At 39.4% G+C, this 22,036-nt stretch overlaps 1 protein-coding gene across 2 annotated transcripts in view; it reads right to left on the bottom strand.

The window, feature by feature from the left end:
* The window catches only part of kifap3 (kinesin-associated protein 3), a 69,582-nt gene that overhangs the window by 5,005 nt on the left and 42,541 nt on the right, over positions 1–22,036 (bottom strand). For both annotated transcript variants that reach the window (XM_012960390.3, NM_001097406.1), the window contains 8 exon segments: positions 20,022–20,130; positions 19,231–19,343; positions 18,738–18,903; positions 15,810–15,935; positions 15,472–15,570; positions 10,896–10,981; positions 10,331–10,520; positions 7,418–7,517 (listed from right to left, as the gene is read on the bottom strand). In XM_012960390.3, the coding sequence (XP_012815844.2) occupies positions 7,418–7,517; positions 10,331–10,520; positions 10,896–10,981; positions 15,472–15,570; positions 15,810–15,935; positions 18,738–18,903; positions 19,231–19,343; positions 20,022–20,130 (989 nt within the window).

Genomic DNA, 22,036 nt, shown 5'->3' with positions numbered 1-22,036 from the left:
CTATACTCGTCGTTATAATTTGATTGTTTGGCCCCAGGGCCAAACGATCGAATTAGCCTGGATTCGCCCGATATCGCCCACCCGTAGGTGTATGGGGACCTTAAAGGAGAAGGAAAGGATCTGAAGCCAAACAGGAAGAAAAAACGCTGAGCTGTGTAAAGAAAGTTCCCATAATGCCTCACTCCTGCACAGACACCCAGACCAAGTGAACATGCTCAGTTAGTTAGACTATGAGTCAGGTTCCTGCCGATTGGCTCAGATCCACATTCCTAAGAGGGGGGGAGTGAGTTCTTAGCATTCTTGAGGGAGGGGGGAGCAGGAAACAGCAGAGAACAGAAAACTGCGTGTCTCTGGCACAGGAATTACAGACACAACTAATCTTTTTTCAGAGAAGTCAGTGCAGCGTTTCTGTGAGTGCTTTTGGCTGTATTTACATAGACCTTTCTGATAAAGCTTACTTAGTTTTTACCTTTCTTTCTCCTTTAAGATTATGTATATTGTAAAATAATATTGCTGTAGGATAGAAGAGTCTTAGGTGGTACGAAGGGAATTAATGGTAGTAGTGTAAAGGGTTTAGGTTCCAGCATATAAGCTGTTCCCTGTACTGGGCATGGCAGGCTAGGTTATGAAAGGTCCTTCATAAGAAGTTTGTTCTAGAAAGATGCACTACGATATCCCAACAGGTTGCAAAGGAATAACATTATAGCTTTATGTTGTTTTACTATGAAAGAGACATGGATACAATTATTTACCTGAAAAGACAAGCAGCTTTTGAAACATATTGGCCAAAGACTTGCATTTGTCTTTCTATGCATCCAGATGGATGTGCTTTACTTAAATATAATTTATGTATTAACAACACAGCTTCCATAAAGTTGCATACAAATATAGTAGCATTTGTACATGCTGTGCAGGTAATACTTAACACAAAATAAAAAAAATGCTTTTCAAATATATAGTTACAGTCAGGTAATGCATCAGAAGATGCAACGTGTGGACAACACATGGTTAACAAGGATGTTTTAGGGAATGTAACCTAATGTAATGTAATGTAAAAGGAAAACATAAAATTCCAGATTGATCTGGAGGTTCCATCATTTTTCTATCTGCTTGGACTAAATTCTAGCCAACAGCCAACTTTATCACCTTGAGTGGAATGTTGAAGAGGTGATAGCTTTTCTTCTGATATTATATATGAATTTAGGACAGTCTGAGTATTTTCGCCATAAGGAGATAGACGTTTTCGTGCAATTGCGCTTAAGCTGCCACGCTATGTTACAGGATCTGGATCGGCATAAAACACCATGGAATGTGTAGTCTCTTCCTTTATCACAGTAACGTTTGATTGACCATATGGACTTCCCATGAGAAAACTGTTTTGTGACATCTGAAAGCCCCTCTTTAGGAATGCTTTAGTCATAAGTTCCAGTTTTTAGTAATGTTCTCTTTTGTAAATTAAGGGCGAAGACAGGTGGGGTGATTAGTTCCCACGATTTTAAAAATCCAGTCGTGGTGACTAATTGGCCACTGGAAAAGTTGCAGTGACTAGTGTTAGTGTTACATTTCACGCGTGGCGACTTGTATACTTGTGCACGGAGATTAGTCCCGGCGATTAGTGACTGGGGTTTTAAAAAATCCCGCTGACTGATCGCCCTGTCAGTTTTTGCCCTAAAGTGTATGATTTCAAGCAACTGTGGCAGAAGGCAGTTAACCAAATTACCAGCCCACGACTAACAGAGAAATGCATTTTCTCGTGTTTAAGTCTCGTGTTTAGGCCACCTGTCTGGTTTTGACCATGACAGCACAGTTTTTGCAAAAACTGTCTGGGTCAAAACTGCCTGTCTGGTTTTCCAAATTAAGAGATCTGGAAAGGACTCCTCTGGATTGACGTGGTGATTTACCAATCGCTAACTGTCGCATCATAGTCCCACCCCTGATGTCACCTACCCTGTCCCTGCTCAGAATTAGGAACAGAGAAGGTGCCAACCCTAGCCAGATCGCCATTAGTAATGTCTTTTACCTGCAGTGATCTGAATCTTGGGCAAGAGGAAGACTTTTTCAGGAGATTTGTCATCCAAGGTAGCGCAGATTTAATGCAGGTGTCTCCTTGTGTCACAGTGCCCTAATATAGTTATCTGTAAGCCAACAGTCACAAATAAGGGTGAAGGGGGGGTAGTTTAATCAGAATGCAGTATCTCTACTTAAACTATCTCTTAGCTCCATTACTGCTTTATATTAAAAAAGATATGACATATAAATTTTTTTAAAATAACAGGTTATGTTGAAAAAAAGGTGTATATATGTGTATACTGTCCCCTTTAAAGCATAAAACTGGAAATGGGGGGGGGGGGTTATTTATATCATTATTAAATCTCATGTCTCAAATCTCAAATGTCTATTTAAATATATATTTATAATAAGACAATTTGGTACATCCATTCAGTTGCTGACATAATTACACATACCATAGGGGTAAATGTAAGTGCTAGAGCACTAAAGGAGTGCAAGAGCCTCGGGGAATACTGTGTTCCATTCTCAGGATTAAAGAGCAAAGTGCAGAGCCAGGTGGCACAGACCTGTCCTTACTCCCTAAACTACACGTCAAGCGCTCTGGCACACAGGGAGATTAGTCACCCGCGACAAAACTCCCTGTTCGCGGGCGACTAATCTCCCCGGATTGCCATCCCACCAGCGAAAATGTAAATCGCCGGTGGGATGGCATACGCGGCGGCGCGATTTCAGTGAAATCGTGCAAGTTGCCTCGAGAGGAAACTTGCGCTATTTTACTGAAATCGCGCCACCTACAGGTAAAGCAGAAGGTTGGGCGGCGGGATTTGGGCTGGCCCGCACATCATTCGTCAATGCACATAGATAGAATGGTCGGAAAGGCAAGTAAGCTTTATTATTATTATTATTACCAGTGCTTTCAGTGTTACTGCAGACCCAGAGTAAATGTTTGCGAGGAAAACTAAAGCTCTATGTATATTAACATGCAGATTCCATGTGTGCACACAGTGGATTGGCTCTTCTCTGGTGGCGTATCTGCGCCAGTAAGAAAATGACCCTGTACCATTAAGCAGGCCTTGTTAATATAATTAATAACTAAAGCACAAATGTCTCAGGTGTGTTTTTACCCAAGTGCTCAGAATCTCACCCACCCAGACCTGACTGCTAGTAATCCTGTAATGCACAGTATTGCAAAAACTGTACATTTTCTAGAAGAGTCTGAATTCGTTTTCCAATTCCCAGCGACGGCATAAAAAAAAAATCATTGTAAGCCGTTCCTTTTATGGCAGCTTTAAATCTTTCCGCAAATGCTAGCCTTTAACCACTTGCCTTTAATGAAGTGGGCCATTTGAAAAAAAATGTTAGTGGGGGGGGGTGTCAAAGAAAAAAAAAGTTCAATAAAATAAATTACAAAGACAACAAGATTAAAACTGGTCACTGTGTTTCTGAGCTTTGCATCTCAAGCCTTTAAGGACTCGACTGGCTTAACGTCTCACAGCATGCGACTGGTGAAAAAGGAGGAAATTTTATTCTCATTAACTGCAACAGATTTACTGCGGCGAGAAAGCGCTATGTAATTCGAGAAGTGACAGAGCCGCCAGATCAAAGTCTCCTCAGTCTGGAAAGCCAAATAAACCCCTCTGGCTACTTCCTGCAAGGAAAATTCACTCTGGCAAAATAAAACAGAGACGGGTTTGAGGAGGAAAGGGGGAAAAAATGAAAGGAAAAAAAAATCTATTCTCAATTTTATGAGCTGTCATAGTAGCTCAAGTGGTTTGGAACTGTCTCATTCAGAACATTACATTTTCCTGCTTTTATGTCTTGGGCATTTTATTGTGTTGTACTAATGAAGAAAATGACAAAGGGATTAGATTATTACAACTATAATTGTATTCTAGGATTTATAAAGCAGCAACAAGCTAGGCTAATGGCACATGGGGAGTCCTGCCCGTAACTGCCTTTCAAGGGAAATCAGAGGCGAACAAAATGCCTCTCTTGGCCTGTCACCATCCTGTGTGCGTCAGGCAGCGTTATTGCCATTATATAGTCAGCGTTATTGCCATTATATAGTCAGCGTTATTGCCATTATATAGCCAGCGTTATTGCCATTATATATCATTGCAAGCAGTAACAGACAAACAGAGTAATTTTGAGTGTCATTGTTCATTGCAGAATGGCAGCGCCAGTCAAAAATACAAGTACCGTTATCCAGAAACTCGTTATCCACAAAGTTCCGAATTATGAAAAAAACCAAAATGGAGATCCATAGGTACAAAAATCCCTGTTCTAAATACAAAGGGAAACAAGAAATGGGTTTGGATGCAGAATGGAAAATGAGCTATGCTGAATAAGTTTACTGACTAAAGGAAGAAACCACACAAAGCTTAGAACACAGAGGGGCCGATTTATCAGAATTCAATTTTGTGGTTTTTTTTCCATAATTTAAGAAAAATGCAGTGAAAAATGTGAATTTACTCCAGAATATTTTTCACAATCTCAAGTAGTTGTATTAATATATTAAAGAAAAAAACTTGTGAAAAGTCCCCAGAAAAAACTCGCCAAGTAAAAAGTAAATTGTATTGAAGCCAATGAGAATATTCTCAAGCAACTTTTAGTTATTTTACCAGTTTATTTAAAAAAAAAATTGAGATTTTTAACCTAATTGAAAATCAATGTGGGAACATTCTGTTGCTTGCTTGCACTGAGTAAATAGGCCTCTGGGGGTAAGGTTTGCTAAAATGTGCGTTTTAAGAAGTCAGCTGCAGCCTAAAAATTGTAGAAGAAATTTTGGCAGATTATAAAATATTGCAGAAAGTTTGTGGGGATCTAGAAAGCTGGAGATGAATGGAGAGAAGCGGTGAGGACAAGATTATCATTCAGAGGCAGTAAATACATATGAAGTGAGTGCACCAATGTAACGTTGTCAGAGTTAACAGTTCCAACGTATGGAAGTTATTTGGTTTGGCCCAGTCTATGGCTGTTTCTCTTCATCTGTTATGGCCCAGTAATGCTCTGTGTGTATTGAAAGTATTATTAATGACAAATTATACAGATGCATTCTGCATAAGGACTTGCTGGAATCTTAAATCAAAAACACTAAACTTGTGGGCCAATCAGATCTGAAACAATTCTTTCTTTCTTACCCAAATAGCAATAAAATATAGTGATCTGCAGCTAACCTTAGAGGAGATACTAAAAGCAGTAAGATTGTATATACCAGGTCTGCTGAAGAACATTTTAGATATTGTCTTGCTTGACCAGAAAGCATTCATTTTTAATTCTTTTCCACAGAAGATTTTCACAGCTTAGAAGATCTATAAAATTGCCTTCTTAGCTTGAGAGCCCATCGCACAGAACAACGAATAGACAGATTTTAAAGGTATTTTAGAAGTTTTTAAGGGAAAGATAATCCAAAGAGAGTGCAGTGCTGCCATCCTTTGTGATGTCCGGGAGAAGAGAAAAACATTAAAATATGCATTATAAAAGCAGTTACAGCAACTCGTTGTGACCCTTGAAAGCCTCATAAAGGTTCTCCCGAATCCACTAATGGTCCCTATTTACCAATAAAATGAGAGTAACTGTAAGAAGAACCTGTAATTGCGGTCAGATTCATGTCAGCGTGACAGATGGTATTCATGCAGTTTAACCCCTTCCATGGCTGTAAGCCCTGGCGAAACATTTTTCTCCTTCATTTCTATTCCTATGGCAAATGCAAATTCAAACAGGCCCTTTCAGTACCTGAACATTAAAGTGAATAAAATATTGATGTAATGCACTAATATGGATTCCCAGCAGATTTCCTTTAGTACATCTACATGTGATGTTTAGTTCTATTATGGCTAATGCATCATTTTGGTCAGTTTTTCCAGACTTCAGCTGGCAGCTGCTGTTCTCCTTCTATAAGTTCTATGCTTAGTACAAGGTCTTAATATTCGTATCACTACTAGTAATGAAAAATGAAAAGTGTGCTCACTTGATGAACACTGAGCACCATGGAAAGGTATCTTTGGATGCTTTATAGCCTGCCAAAGGATGCTATTTTGCAAGCGTGACAAAGTGTTCTGTGTGCCCTTAACCTAAACTTTCTACTGCTGAGTTTGTACCTTCAAGATTATTACACTGTATAGACTCTAAAAAAGACTCTAAGAAAATGTAAGTGAATGCTCCTTCTCCATCTATACCAGTAAACAGTGGCGTAACCATAGAGGAAGCAGATCCCACGATCGTAGGATCCCTGGCTGGGATTAAACTCAGGACCCCAGCGCTGCCAGACAGTCACCATGAGAGGATATCTTTGAGATTATAGGAGATTTAGCTGGTTTTTAACCATGGAGAGTTATGTATTTAATATTATTTTTTTCTACCCATAAAGCTAGTATTAGAGAATTGTCATTGCAAACTTGCAAACTTGCACTACTGTCTAGGCTACCCAAAAACCATATGTTCCTGCATTTTATATTTTCCCTGAATTTATACCATTATTAAGGTCATAAAAACCCCAAACCCTAAATTTACAGTTTTCATGACATTTACACGTATCCACGAAAAAGCACTAAATCTAGATTATACTGTAGTAGCAAACAACACCAGTGGTTGGAAGAAAAACTTAATGAGCAGACAATGAAGTGAGAACCAAGGTTAGATATCTAAATGCATATAAAGGAGCAAGAGGGTGTGAGGCACGCCTAAAGATAGAGCTATAACTATACTGACACAATAAGCACAGCACTATGTGCATTGTCTCCTGTTGAAAAGATGTAATGTACCAAAGATTGTTCAATGGGCTATGGACATTTTTAATTGCACAGTAAAACCTATTAGGTGTTTTAGACGGTCAAGAACTATTTTATATTTTTAAAGTTACATTTTCTATTCAACAATGAAGCCCTGTTTATTCTCAACCTCAGTAAAACCTTCTGATTGCACCCAGTAGGAGTTCTATGATGACTTGGTGGTCATGTGGCGATGCAGCACTTTCAGAAGTGCCAGTTCACCTTTGCACACAAGGATTCCAGTCTTACTTCCCCATACAGGTATAAGATCAGTTATCCAGAAAGCTCTGAATTATAAAAGGCCATCTCCCGTAGACTTCATTAAAAACAAATAATTCTAATTTGTTTTTAATTATTTCCTTTTTCATTGTAATACTAAAACAGTACCTTGTACTTGATTTTAACTAAGATATAATTAATCCTTATTGGAGGCAAAATAATCCTATTTGATTTAATTTATGTTCACATGATTTTTTTATCTAGACTTATGGTATGAAGATCCAAATTACGGAAAGACCCCTTATGCGGAAAACCCCAGGCCCCGAGCATTCTCGATTTTGGGACCCATAGCTGTACCAAAAAACAGGCCTGGGAGTTATTCCATACCAGTAGAACACAAAGTTGCAAGGAATGATTACCCAGTGTTGAACGAATGCTGCCCCATAAGATCTCCATTCTGTTGGTGAAATTCATTGAAGAAGTCGGGGCTCACTACTCCATCCGATGGAATCAACCCTTCTGCAAAAAATTAGATTTGAAGTGTTATTAAAGAGACAAAGAGAAAGAAAGTTTGCCAGCGCTTAGTTTGCCTTTAAAAATAATTTTTACAAAAAATGAGGTGTTAGTACCACACTTTGGCCAAAATATGTAAGCTCACGTGCCACGTCAAGGCCCCTCATTGTACGTGAGTCCTACACTGTCTAATGACTTTGAGTCTGTGATGCAATTAAAATAAAGTCCCCCAGCAAACAATGTGACTGAGTAGTAAGACCTATTGCACCTACCTTTGCCTCAAAAAGGCCCTAGTGGGAAAGACACTATAAGTGTATTAAGGAACTGTAAGGGACCAGGGCACTGTTGGAATGCAGCACTGACAGGAGAGGGGCCAAACAAGTGTGAGTTTTGCAGCATAGATATTAGTTTATTATGGAAATACCAGAATCCACTCAAATTGAATTCAGTAGGGAAAACACTGCATTTATTATCAGTGAAGCAGCGAGTAGACTAAGCATTAACCGAAGCACTGCACCAACCACCACTTCACCTTTAAGAAATGGATTTTGTAATCTATATATCCTTGCTCTGCTGAGCATTTTCTGGAAGATCCAGGCAGATCTTGCTCCCTGACAGGTGAAACTGCTGGGCCATTGTTGTTAAAGAAAGACAATAATAAAAAGAAAGATTGACACAAAAATTGACAGGACTTTTTTACATATTTCCATTTATGCAGAAAAACTACATGTTTTTATGATTAACGTAAGCATAAAGTAGAATCCCTTTTTACAATTCTCTTTTACTCGTAAATTATTTTAAAGGAGAACTCTAAAAATAAATATGGATAAAAATGCCATATTTTATATACTGTGTAGAAAAATCCAGAAGCACCAATAGTTTGAACTGCATCAAAAGTGTGGTTTATTTAGCCCATGTACATCTGCAAAAACAAAGGGCAACGTTTTGGGCCCCCCCCCCCCGTGCCCTTTATCAAGCCAGCCAAAAGGTTCAGCATCTCAATAGCAGAAATGATCCAGGATCATTGTTGCTATTGAGATACTGAACCTTTAGGCTTGCACAGTAAGTTCAATATATAAAAAAATGCCATTTTATCCAAATTTTAGAGTTTAGTTTTCCTTTAAGAATATTACATTTTTGGACATGTCTGATCTCAATAAAGCCTTGCAATGTCCTGTTTGAGCTAAATGATGCTGTGCACTTAACTCTTTGCTGTAAATGCTGCCACTTACTACACAGTTGCCTCCTTAAGAAGCAAATGGGTTAAGGAGCAGAACACACTCCAGATGGGAGCAGCCTGACAAGAGGACATATGTACCAAATAACAAAGTGGCGCATGTAGAAGGCATCAGCTCATTCCTGCTCTGCAATTTTTCAGACAAATTTATGAGTTTCAGATGAGCTGTTAACAAGTTGCCAGGATGTTAACAACTCATAGCAGTGGAAGTACAACAAACAAAATTATTAGCAATAAGTTCTCTGCTCCAACTGAATCAATTAGCAAATGAAACTATCAAGAAATAATTGGCAAGCTGCTAAAGAATAAGCTGTTTACAAAGCAGGTGAATGACTTTAGACATATTATACTGTGCCAGGAAAAAACTGAAAAATGCCTTTTGGTCTGGTACCTTTATGTGTTTTTTATGCGTTTCATCTGTAACAGCCCCACTAGCCCCATGCCTGCTTTGCTTGAAGTTTCCAAAAATAAGGTGCCTAGTAACAGTGAAGAGTATATTCCTAGAACTGGACATGCAGGACAATGTTCAGTTCAGACAGCAATAAGCAAATTGAAAACAACCCAAAGTCAGGGCAGACGGCAATCAATACAAAATTAAGAACTGGAGAAAACCTAGCACAAAATCACTAAGGAACTATTTCAACTAGACCTGCAGTTAAACACTAAAGGCAATGGGCAGATGTTTAAGGTTGATTTTTGCTCCAAATAATGCTATCATTACGTTATACACTGAAAAAATACACTGAAACTATTATCAGTGCTTGTTCTCACCAGCCACATAGGCTAAACTAAAATGAATAAGGCTAGCACTGCTCTATTTCATATACTGAACCATTTGCACCAGCCTAAAGTTCAAGCAGCTCTCTAGCAGTAATGATCCAGGCCTTTAAAGTTGTAAAAGGAACACTCCATCTTGGATTTTATTGGGCGTGTCAGTGGCACTGCACATGCTCAGTGTGCTCTGGGCAGCTGTTGAGAAGCTGAGCTTAGGGGTCATCGCAAATGATCAAGCAGAAAATGAGGCTGGCCTGTCATATAAGCTGCTGCTTCATTGTTTCCAGAGCTGCCATGTAATGAGAATTGGAATTAATGACTATTTAGCCTGGTATTGTGGCTTCTACATACAATATTTAATGCAGTATATTGTGAGTGAGCATCTTTGGAGGCACAGCTCTTCATTTGAACCTGACACTTCTGGTTAAGAAAATAACGTGACTGATATATAGCTTAATATAATACCTGGTTTGTAAACATTTATTACCATAATATGGTTGTCCTTAAAGTAAAAGTTAAACTAAAATCTAACTAGAATCCGGCACAATAAAATAATGGAAGCAGTTCTGCAAAAAGTTGGATTTTGGGTAATCTGACATTTAAAATATTTGGCTGCTAGAATCAGTGACCCAGCATCCAAAAGCAGATCAGATGTGAGGATCAATTTTTTTTTCTTACTGTCAACAGTATATAGTACAGTATTTTAATGAGCGACTTATGAGCTTTTTCGGATGGTGAGATGGATTATTGCATTATCTTACATCCCTACAACATTTGGAGCATAAGAATACTCATTACACACAGTCACCTGCGCTGTAGTAGAGGTCAGGTCTTTCCAGAATATCTCTTTCATGGATAAAGGGCTCAATTGGCTCATCTCCATACAAGTATTGTTCATTCTCATCCAGCTGCCGGCTTTCAACCATCTCCAGCCACTGAGAGTTGTGCCAGCGGAATTTCTCGCTCTGTATCTTTTTCGCCCATTCCTCGTCATATTCCTGCAGCGGGGAAGCAAAGCAGTTGCTATGTGGTTGTGAAAGAAACCAGATGCATGTTTAGCGAAAGGCAATGTAATGTTGGCTCTGAGATTCATTTCCTATCTGAGGGATTCATTTTCGCTCTCCAGCAAGTGCTGCAATAACATGCTACAGGCAGGAGGAATGTCGAACACATGGGGAAACTTAAATCTATCAAAAGTGATAGGCAGGGCAGGATTATTTTCCTATGTGAATAAAAAATCCCCACTATGCTCCAATATGTAATAGCAAAAGCCAACCTAATACAGAAAATATTCATTGACATGTAAGAGGTGAATAGAGGCACAGATACATTTTAGGTGATGGCTAATAAGCTGGGTGCGCAGCTATACTTACTGCAATAATATCCAGGGTGTTATCACATACTTTGCGGATCTCTGCATTCTTATCATGCATTAAGTCAATGAGATAAGCAGGAGCCTCTGCATTACAGGAGTTAAGGTTGTACATACAAAAACCTGCTGGTTCTGAGATTACAGAGTGATACAATCATCATTGCTACAGTGGAAATCACATACAAGTAATGATTTAATATTACTAATGTCTCGTTTGCAGGCAATACAGTGTTCCTAGAAGAGAAGGAAAAAAATGATATTTGGGTTGCCAGAATATACAAACACACACAAAAGCTTTTCCCATAGATTTTCCTAATCATTCCTTAGTTACAGAGATGTTGCTGGGCTTGCGTGATATAAATAGTGTCTCTTATGGCCCCCAAAAAAGTGCAGAATGTCCATTTGTTATGATCAAGTAGGAAAGCAAGATGCTATCACAGGGCTTTGGTATATATATATATACACCAAACTAATTGTGGCCAATTATAAATTGCATTCGCTTATGTAGATGTCAACAGTTAACTGTTAATTAATTTACCAACTGATTAACCAAACCTATATGGGATGCACAGAATTCATAGTTTTTAGGATTGGTCAAATGCCAAATCACCTACAAAAGAGTCATCCAACTAGTGAACCAAATCTAAAGCCTACTTTGACTTTTAGGGCTCTGGCACACGGGGAGATTAGTCGCCCGCGACAAAACTCCCTGTTCGCGGGATGGCACACGCGGCGGCGCGATTTCCCGAAAAAGCCTCGCGAGCCCTTAAGGGCTCTGGCACACGGGGAGATTAGTTGCCCGCGACAAAACTCCCTGTTCGCGGGCGACTAATCTCCCCGAGTTGCCTTCACCTGCCATCCCACCGGCGACAATGTAAGTCGCCGGTGGGATGGCACACGCGGCGGCACGATTTCGGGAAATCGCCGAAAAAGACTCGCAAGTCCCAAGGTGGGATGGCGGGTCATGGCAACTCGGGGAGATTAGTCGCCCGCAAACAGGGAGTTTTGTCGCGGGTGACTAATCTCCCCGTGTGCCAGAGCCCTAAGGGTTCAGACGGAACCTTTTGGATTAGGAATGTTTAGGATTTGGCCAAATCCTAATCCTGCAAAAAGTGCTGCAAATGGGGCCCTGAAAATCACAGTACAACTGCATTATCTAAAGGCAGTGACCGTGAACCTGTGATTTTGTCCCTAACAGCAGCAATAACGGTGAGTGTTACAGAAATGACTAGAGCACCAAAGGCTCACAAATAATGATTCCCATTAGTATAAGGCTAGATTCAGTTGGAGAAAACAATATAGTATCTATAAAAAAAAAAACCAGAGCTCATCTTCACACAAATTTCCACTGTCATTATCAAAAATAATGAATTATTATTAAAAAATAATTAACACCTGCTGTGCCCTAAAAAATCAGTGTTTGGCCCTGCTATGTCCATACAGATAAGGAACCCTGAGTCTTTTTATTTATTATTTATATTGTGCCAACACATTTACGCAGCATATTACAGAGATTATACTTGATTCACTTCAGACCCTTCCCTAGAGCTTACAATCTAAGGGCCATACCACATTCACACAAACAAGAAGCCAATTAACCTGCCTGTATGTTTTTGCAGTGTGGAAAGAATCTGGAGTACCCGGAGGAAAGCCATGCAGGCATAAAGAGAACATACCAACTAATAATAGCATGCATATCATACGGATATAAACATTCTGCAAAATGGACAAACTGCCTGTTGTTCTCTCCTGCTTGCACCCAGTGTTACAAAGCTCTCAGCACATGTTTATATATCCGTGCTGCCCTAAGTGTGTGCCTGGCCCTCTGGGAGACCTGCATCTGCCAAACAGCAGGACATCACATTCTGGAAGCGCGCTCACTTTTGACACAAGGCAGCAGCCCAGGCATCCCTTAACCCTGCTGTGCAGAGAGATTTACAAAGCTGTGATTTAAAAACATCCACACTGCAGACATGACAAGCAATTTCCCCAAAACGTCATGTAATTCCTAATGCAGGAAGCCTTGGTGTGTATGTGTGAGATGCTTTTAATAGGCGCTGACCAATTTAGTGTTTCCTGGCTGACGCTGGACAAGAATCAGGAGACTGAGAGAGTGAAAAGAAAGAAAGCAGAGAAGAATCCAGCATGTTATCACCCTAAGTCAAAGTAAATAATGTTATGCAGTGGGGAAGGGAGCCTTACTGCACCAGGGAAGCCTGCAAAGCATTCCAACAGAGAAAAGCCACTGCAGTAAAATGCTATTTTCCCTAGTATCTTTGTATGTATTATGCGCACCATCTTTTAATTACATACCATGAAAACACAGTGTCTCTAATGTCGTGACATAAATCCGCTTCCCACACATGAAGTTTAGTCAGACACACAGAAAAACATTCTTATGAAGCAGGAAAGAAAATAATATTGTTAAAAGGTAAAATTATTTCATAATAATTTATCATCACCTTACAACATAAACTCCTTAACTTTATATCTGTGGAAAACCTGGCTGCAAACTATACACTTGTCCCTAATTCCCATAGACCAGTGCTGTCCAACTGGTGGCCTGTGGGGGCATCTAGCCTGCAAAAGTATGGTCAGCACAAGCCCTATTCATTGCACTCATGTTTAACAAGGGGGTATATTGCCCCTTAAAATAACCTTAGGTAACATACAAAACTAGACATAGGAATTAAAAGTTAGCCAGAGAAGTTCTTTCTGCAGTAAATTTTTTTCTCCTGGTACAAAAATCGCTGATAAAGTTTAGGAGACTATCGACTAACTACATGTTTATCCTTATACCCAGTGAGTTGTCCAGGCAAAATGGATCATTGCTCCATAGAACTTATAATCATTAGTTTGGCACCTGAGGTATAAAAGCAAAGAAAACCTAAAAATCTATTTTGCATGCCATCTTAAAAAGCCATCTCAGACATTGAAAGATGAACTTACATGGCCTTGTTTATTTCCCTAGTGATCATTTTCCAGCCAAAGAAAAGCTCAGCTTTTTATTAACATGCATTGACATCAGCCCAGCTCCAGAAGGACCTGCCCCACGCCCCTTGTCTTCAGTGTGGATCAAGCACAAAGCACAGTGCTTTTCAATGCTAAACCCAAAATGCTGTTCAATGTTAAACCCAAAGACCACCTCTTGCAACTATGACATAAGATCTGATTTTGACAATATCACACAGGGATTTGACCTTGGTGATTAGAGGAAAAAAACAAGGGAGAGTCATTAATTGCCCTCTGAAAGTGTGTGAGTCAATTGGGTTAATAAGCATGCCATCAGTAGTAACAGTAAGGCTTATGTCCCATGACGAGATTAGTTGGCTGCAATAAATCTCTGGTACCGCGAGTGACTAATCTCCCCGAAATGCCTTCCCACTGGCAACAAAGTGAATTGCCGGTGGGAAGGCATATGCTTCTCAAAGTCACACAGTTTCCTCCTGAGATTCACTTTATTGCAGTTGGAAAGGCATTTAAGGGAGATCAGTTGCCTGTGGTAGTTATGGACGACTAATCTCCCCGAGGAACATAAGTCTAAAGGGATGATTAGATGAGAAATTCAGGGTATCAATAGGACCAGCAGACTCTTATGGGGATCAGAACTATCTATTTATGCCACTGAAAAAGAACATTCTACCACAACTGGCTTTTCCCAGCATTAAGACCCAGGTACAAAAAATCCTCACGGTTACAGTAACCAGGACACAATTCAAAACTCAAATACCAAGGCTGCAGTGATACTCATGCCATACAGTCTGCTGGTTTTTACTTAGTATTATTATGTGTGTATTCTTTTTATCTCTTTGTTTAAGAAAATAAAGAGATTCATTGGGGAAAAAAAACATGTCCCTTAAGGCAGTGGTTGTATTGGGGTCTCCTGCTTTAAAGGGGTTAACCGGCATCTGGAATAACAAGTATTTTTAATGTGATTTCCACATGGCTGACCTTAGTATTAGCACATTTCGCAAAAGACTTGAATTCTGACAAATCTATGCTGCCGAGCCAGATCTGAATATGCAAACCTTCTTGTGCATTAAAAATGTATAGAGCTCTGCATGACAGGCAATTATCTCTGAATAATTAGAGTTGGGGTTAGGTTTGTTTTTCTCTTTTTTAATCTTCTGAGGCTTAGAAATAAACACTTCAGTGTTTTATATATATATATATATATATTATATACACATACATATACATATACACACAGATTCAATAAAAATAAAGTAGACAATGCAATACCATTTTCCACCAGCAGATGGCAGGCCTTAGCCATTCCAGTTACTGTGCACAGTAGATCAGGGCTTTTAGATTGTTCGGAGCCAAAATAATTTAATATGTGCAAAGAATAAGCTGCTACTGGACCCAAACTTGCTGCCTTCCAACCAGGGGTGCGCCTAGGCTTTCTGCCACCTGATACAGTAGACCTGCTACCTCCCCCTCCCCTCGCTCACCTAGTTTTCCTGTGAATAAAATAGCCGAGCATCTACTCATAGAAGTGGGAGAATGCAAGACTGGCAGCCTCCTGCTCTGCTTTTGTGAACTCTGGGGCTGATTTAACCCGAATAAAAGGATACGTGTATCTTTTATGATGACATCCCTGGTTGCTTGGTGGAAAACCATTTGGTAGAAAACATATACAATTTGGCACACAAACTCATCGTCTTCTTGTTGGGCTAGAACGAAATAAAAATACACTGACATGAATGAATAGATCTGAAAACATTTTTACTTTTCTTAAAATTTTCATATAAAGGGGTTTTAATTTGCAGGATTGCTTTAAATATACAGTAGCCAGCGGGAAGTGGAGTATATGGTTGGTGCTAGAAGGGTTTTGGGGACAATTAACACCGGTTATTGTTAAACAGAGCAGTAACATAGTTTTATCAGGAGTTAATATACAAAATACAAATACCATTAAGAAGTTCAATAAGTGCAGGAATGATCCCAGATTTTGCAAGTAAAGCTGCACAGGAGTCATCCATAGACACTGTCCCAATCATTATAACCACTTCCAGTACAAGATCATCCTCAGCTGAACCTGAAAAACAAGAGAGAGATTGGAAGTGCCCATTATGTATTGGTATGTAGCTACATAACAAATATTCCAGTATATTAAGTTTCATTTTGATAACATATGTTTCACAGTCCTAACTTCAGTAATCACATTACCACATTTCAGAGTTATCTGTTATGTTATTTGTTTACAAAATACTCTTCGAATTAGTACAGCAGTAAGGAACAGTAGGAAAATAAAGCAGCAGTGTTCTGTTTATGCATGAACTAAAGTGTGCAAGCTTTAGATAATTAGCAAAGAAGGAGATATAATTCAGTTAAGACTAATTTTACATACAATTAGGCCAACAATCAGTTCACTGGGATACAGTTCTTGGCCAGTAGGAATTTTCCACCCTGTCTCATGGCTATATCAAACTAAAAGGGTACATATATGTAATATAATATATTTATATTTTATAATATATTTCCCTAAATTGGTGTCACAGTCATCCTTTAATTACAGAGAATATATTTAAGGTACCCCACATATTTGTGCTGTATTTAAGATATAAATGTTGTATCATCAGGAGCAGGTTTATACTTATAATGAAAGGCTCTCCCAAGTGCCCACCCACTGTGTTCTAAAGTTTCCCATCAGTAGCACAGGGCTACTGATGATCTAGTAGGATTCCCAGCAGCTCCATCTTTCTTACAACTTATCACAAATGTCCAGTAAGGAACTCTTTTTTGATGTTGTTATTAGCAGCACTGAAAAAGGAAATAGTGCATGGTCCAAAGAAAGGAAAAAAAGAAGAAAAGATCAAAAAATCGCAATATTGACTACCGTATATACTCGAGTATAAGCCGATCCGAATATAAGCCGAGGTACCTAATTTTACCTAAGAAAACTGGAAAAACTTATTGACTCGAGTATAAGCCTAGGGTGGGAAATGCAGCCACTTCTGCTAAGTTTCAATAATCAAATAATTAATAAAGGAAGCAAATTGTCCAATCAAAGCTTATCCTATCATCTACATCTAGAGGATATCCTGGGCAGTTGGCACCCATCAACAGGATCCCAACTTACTAGTTAACATACATAACAAAAATACTGTCTCTGTGTTTTATACCATTGCACTAATGTGGTCCTTAGCTGACGCGTCTCCATAAGCCCAGTAGATGATCCAATTGTAATGAAGTCAGCCCAATTTGGCCCTAAATGTGGATGAACAAAGTGGTACCAGATCTGCGCATTCAGTAACTATATGTGGCCAACCCCTTAAAATGCAAATATAAGAGCTGGCTCTGATATGTGATCTATGCACTCATATGAAAACTCCAGTGGCACTTATAAGGCTAATAATGAACTTCCCTGTAGGAGTGGAAGATCTAATAATATGCTACCGGAGTGCTGTTATCACAGTGTATGGACTGGGTCTACATATCCCTGTAGTAAGCATCTTAATTTTCTGAACTGAGCTTAGAGTTCTAGACAAGGATCATTTTATTTCCTTGGTTCCCTCTCCATCCCATTTACATTTTTCCTTGGCCTACAGCTGAGCAAACTAAATGGAGAACTGCTACTGGTTACTCGCCTTTAACAGCAAAGCGGTTGCTACTTTCAATGCATATAATCATAATTGTCCGTGCAGATCTCTTTTCCGGTAGGAGAGTGGTGGGTGAATACAGGCTGCGCCGCTGGCATTCATAATTGTCCGTGCAGAGAGAGCTGGAGAGTTTTCAGATGAGTGCAAAGATCACAGAAAGCAGCAGAGTGCCGAAACCCCGCCCCCCACGAGTACTTGGGCGGACGCGTATGCGTATCCGCTCTCCTACCGGAAAAGAGATCTGCACAGGCAATTCTGATTATGAATGCCAGCGGCGCAGCCTGTATTCACCCACCGCTCTCCTACCGGAAAAGAGATCTGCACGGACAATTATGATTATGAATGCCAGCGGCGCAGCCTGTATTCACCCACCGCTCTCCTACCGGAAAGAAGTTCCTAATGTCATCTGCACGGACAATTATGGTTATGTGCATTGACAGTAGCAATCGCTTTGATGTTAAAGGCGAGTAACCAGTGGGTGGGGGGGCGGCGTGCTCGCCGAATGCCATTACAGCCTGTATTCACCCACCGCTCTCCTACCAGAAAGCTGCCAGGGAGCGAGGAGCGCTTAGTCCCTTTATCCCCCTCCATCAGTGTATTTCCCAACAGTGTATAACTACTAAATCATGCCGAATGCCATATTCACTCGAGTATAAGCCGAGCATTCGTTTTTAAGCACTTTTTTCGTGCTGAAAAACTCGGCTTATACTCGAGTATATACGGTATATTATATATATATATTATTAATATTGATGCTATAATGGGTCTGTGCCCTACTGTCCTTTTCCAAATATAGGCCAAACGGATAAAACATGTGATATGTAAATTAGATAGGATAAATTGCAGATTTAACCAAGCCATCTAGCTTCCTCCACCCCTAACATGGGTCAGGAACATTTTTTAACAAACTGACACATTTATTATAGCTAACACCTGAGTCAGTTTGTCAGGATGTATTTGACTGATTTAAGGGATCTAACATGCTCTGTTCAATAAAGAGTTGTTTTAATCAGTGCTGCTTAGCAGCGGCATTAAAGCACTCACCCCTATCACCCACCCCAATTCTTATCCCCCAGTGCCAATGGCATTTGGGGAGAAAAGATTCAGAGAATCCTACATGACTATTGAAGTTTTACTATCATTACTGCAAGCTAGGTAGAACGTAGCTATCATTAATAACTCATCTCTTGTTTGTAATAAAATATCTTATATTTCATTAAAGAAAACTATATATGTACCTGGTTTAAGTTTGTCCTTGAGGTAAGGTACAAGTTTGTACTCTTTAAGAACAAGTTCCCAGTCCAAGTCAGTAATAGTTAGATTGGCCAATGTCCCAAGACATTCAATAACAAACTCCTCTTCTTCATCATTTGTAATCTGAGCAGCTAAATCACCAACATAGTCCTGCATTTAAAGTAACAACAGATTATGACATTAGCCCGCATTCATTTGTGTAGTAAAAACAAGCAGCACCATGTAATTTTATAGTAAAAGGGGTATGAATTATTAAAAAGAAAGAAGGAAACATTTTATCTTAGAGAGAATAAACTACAGACAAGAACCCCCCTCCCCCCGCCAAGGGGATTGAACACTGAAAATTAACGTAGACATTACTTTCCCTTTAAGTCCCCTGAAGAAATTAATCATATATGGCTAAATGTATGTCACCTCATCTTCTGAACTTGGCTTTTGAATAAACACGGGCCCTATTAGCTACTGACAATAACTTACTATAAACAAAGTTTTAGTTGGTCCATCATGTTGGGAAATATTGCGAATCATCTTCATCAACAAAGGGTCCTTAAATTTCAGGGCTTTTTTCATCAGCATCTTCAGTCCATTTCCTAAAGGAAAGATATGTTTATATAAATATATATCAGCATCACACTTAGGTGTTTGCCCAGACTACTGTTTTCCATCTGTTTGTGTTGAATTGACTCATCCTGATTTTGTTTTGGTATTGTACATAGTTGCTTGTATTTGTTTTTGGAGAAAGCAGTTATCTGACTAATATACTGATTGGTATTTAGATTTAATTTTGATTATTCTGATAACTTTTAGTCACAACACGGAGTATGCAGAAAGAGTAGACAGTAAGGAGACATAGCTATGTGGGAGATGAGACTTTTACACAAGGGTCCAAACAAATTCAGCCTGGACATCTGTACTTGTTTGTGAAGCTGAGCTCCATAGGGTCCCAACTTGTAATATCTGTTGTATATTGTTATTTAGTGGGATCACATGGAATTCACTTGTTATTTAGTTAGCTTGATCATGATCTAAAGGGCTTATTTTCTACTAAAGCAGAGACAAATGCACAAGTGCTATAAAGGTGATTGTATTGTAGGGTGCAGGATGCTTGCCGCACTTTCTAAATTAGTCATTTAAATGAGACTTTTGGTCTCGATTTCAAAGAGCCCCTCTCAGTGCAAGCCTTGACTTGGACTGCACTCCATCGATCTTTATACCCCCTGATATGGACCCTTGAGCTACAATTGTCACTTACCTATCTAGTCACTTACCTTCACATATGAGCTGAGCATTTCTTTTATTGGCAGCAAGATTAATGCAGAATGAAATCAGCTCAAGATCAACTCGCTCTTCTGAACTTTCAAACAGCATCTTCATCAGCTACAAGGATAAAAAGTAAACCTTTATACAGAGCAACTACTGGTCACTGCAAGGTTTAAAAGCATAGTTTGGGTGAAAATGGCTAAAAAAAAAACAGAAGAGCCTTTCACATGCAGTGTAAAGCATTTGTTTTAAAAAAAGGTATTCACATGAGAAGGATGATGGGTGGTGAAGTTCAGCTGCTTAACTATACTTCCCATCACACCTTTCTCGAAGACAGAACATGGAAGCCATGGCACTGCACAATGATGTTACCCAAATCACTTGAAAATTCAGGAATACATTTAAGAAATATATCTAGCAGGGCTGCACTGGTTGGAACTGAATTTAAATGCAATAAGAGCAGCCCAGCAACATGCATTTATTAGACACGACCCTGTGGGTTCAAGAGGTATGGTAACCTTAACATAGATCAAAAGGACAAATTGCATCCTGCAGAATCAATGAAATTACTAGATGTAAGCAAAGCTCTTAATAAAGGATATTACATGTAGAATTTCTAACAAGTGGCTATATTGTTCTTGCACAGCTGAAACTGAGCTGAGTTTGAGCACTGTATGATTTCAAGGGACACATTACAATAAGCTCATGATATTATTTAGATGCTTACAGGGAGTATAAAGGATTTAAATACCCATGACCAATTTCCATTTCTTTGGTGTTAGCTTCCCTTTAAGTTCAATTGGTGCTTGTTCATAAAATTGTATTTTCTTAGGCTTAAATAAACTCTGGTCCAGACAGTGTCTTATCTTAATCTAGCTATATGTAAAGAAGCTAAAAATCAACATCCCTTCCATGCAGCGGAGATCCACATAGTAATGCACAGCAAAATAATCGTTTCCTAAACAATTCAGCTCAGAAGATGAAATGTACACAGTCAGCGAGCTCCACTTTGCTCCTACTGACTCCAGAGAGGATACCTCAGAATTGAAGCTAGAAGAAGGCACTTGTAAAGTAACATAACTTGACATATTATAGGCGGCTTCTCACTCACTGAACACATTAGTATAACATATAAAGGGCTGTGACTGTGCTTATCCTGCTTGATGGATGCTCCTCGTCAGCAATGTTATTACTAGAAATGACTGATCGACCTTTGGTTCAGGAGTGATGGATGGTTCTGAGCTAGAGCTCCGACCCAGGGAAGCATATGTGGAGATAAATGCCTGACTTGTTTATGAAGGCTTTCGATAATCTACTTTCATTCCTCACCCCCTGCATCTTCTGTCCTAATTTGGGTTTCAATTTTTATGGACAACTTTTTGAATGTTGCTATTTTATTTTTCTATAATCTGTGGTGCAACCAGAATACTGAGTAAAGACAATGCATGCTAAAAATGTCAGTCTTCTAAGGCTGAGAACCACAGATATACGAGACCAAAGCCAAGTGCTGGCATCTGTAACCCGCATTTATTTACCCACTGCTGCTGAACTTAACCTCCCATGGTAAAATAATACTATCAATAAAAATTAAAAAAGAGTTGTCTTTTTTAGGATATACCTGCTTCTTGGTATGTAGAATGTAAGGGCACTAAGGGCTACATTAATGAAATCACAAGTTCGAATCCCGAATGGGAAAAATTCAGATTGGATACGATAATTTCTGAAAATCGCAAATATCACGAAAATGCTTACAAAAAAATCGTATTAGTCACAATAATATCGCATTGGCGATGTGAAATTTTTGTACCGAACGATTGTAAACAGCGGGAAAACCTTTCTGAATTTGATCCTTCTGTGCACGATTTTGGAAGCCTCCCATAGGAATCAATGGCACTCTGCAGCTCCAACCTGTCCCAAGGATAGTCTCCCATAGGGCTCAATGGCACTCTGCAGCTCCAACCCGGCCCAAGGAAAGTCTCCCATAGGGCTCAATGGCACTCTGCAGCTCCAACCCGGCCCAAGG

Source organism: Xenopus tropicalis, chromosome 4, assembly GCF_000004195.4.
Source record: "Xenopus tropicalis strain Nigerian chromosome 4, UCB_Xtro_10.0, whole genome shotgun sequence".
Taxonomy (NCBI): Eukaryota; Metazoa; Chordata; class Amphibia; order Anura; family Pipidae; genus Xenopus; species Xenopus tropicalis.
This window is presented reverse-complemented; position numbering and strand designations above follow the sequence as displayed.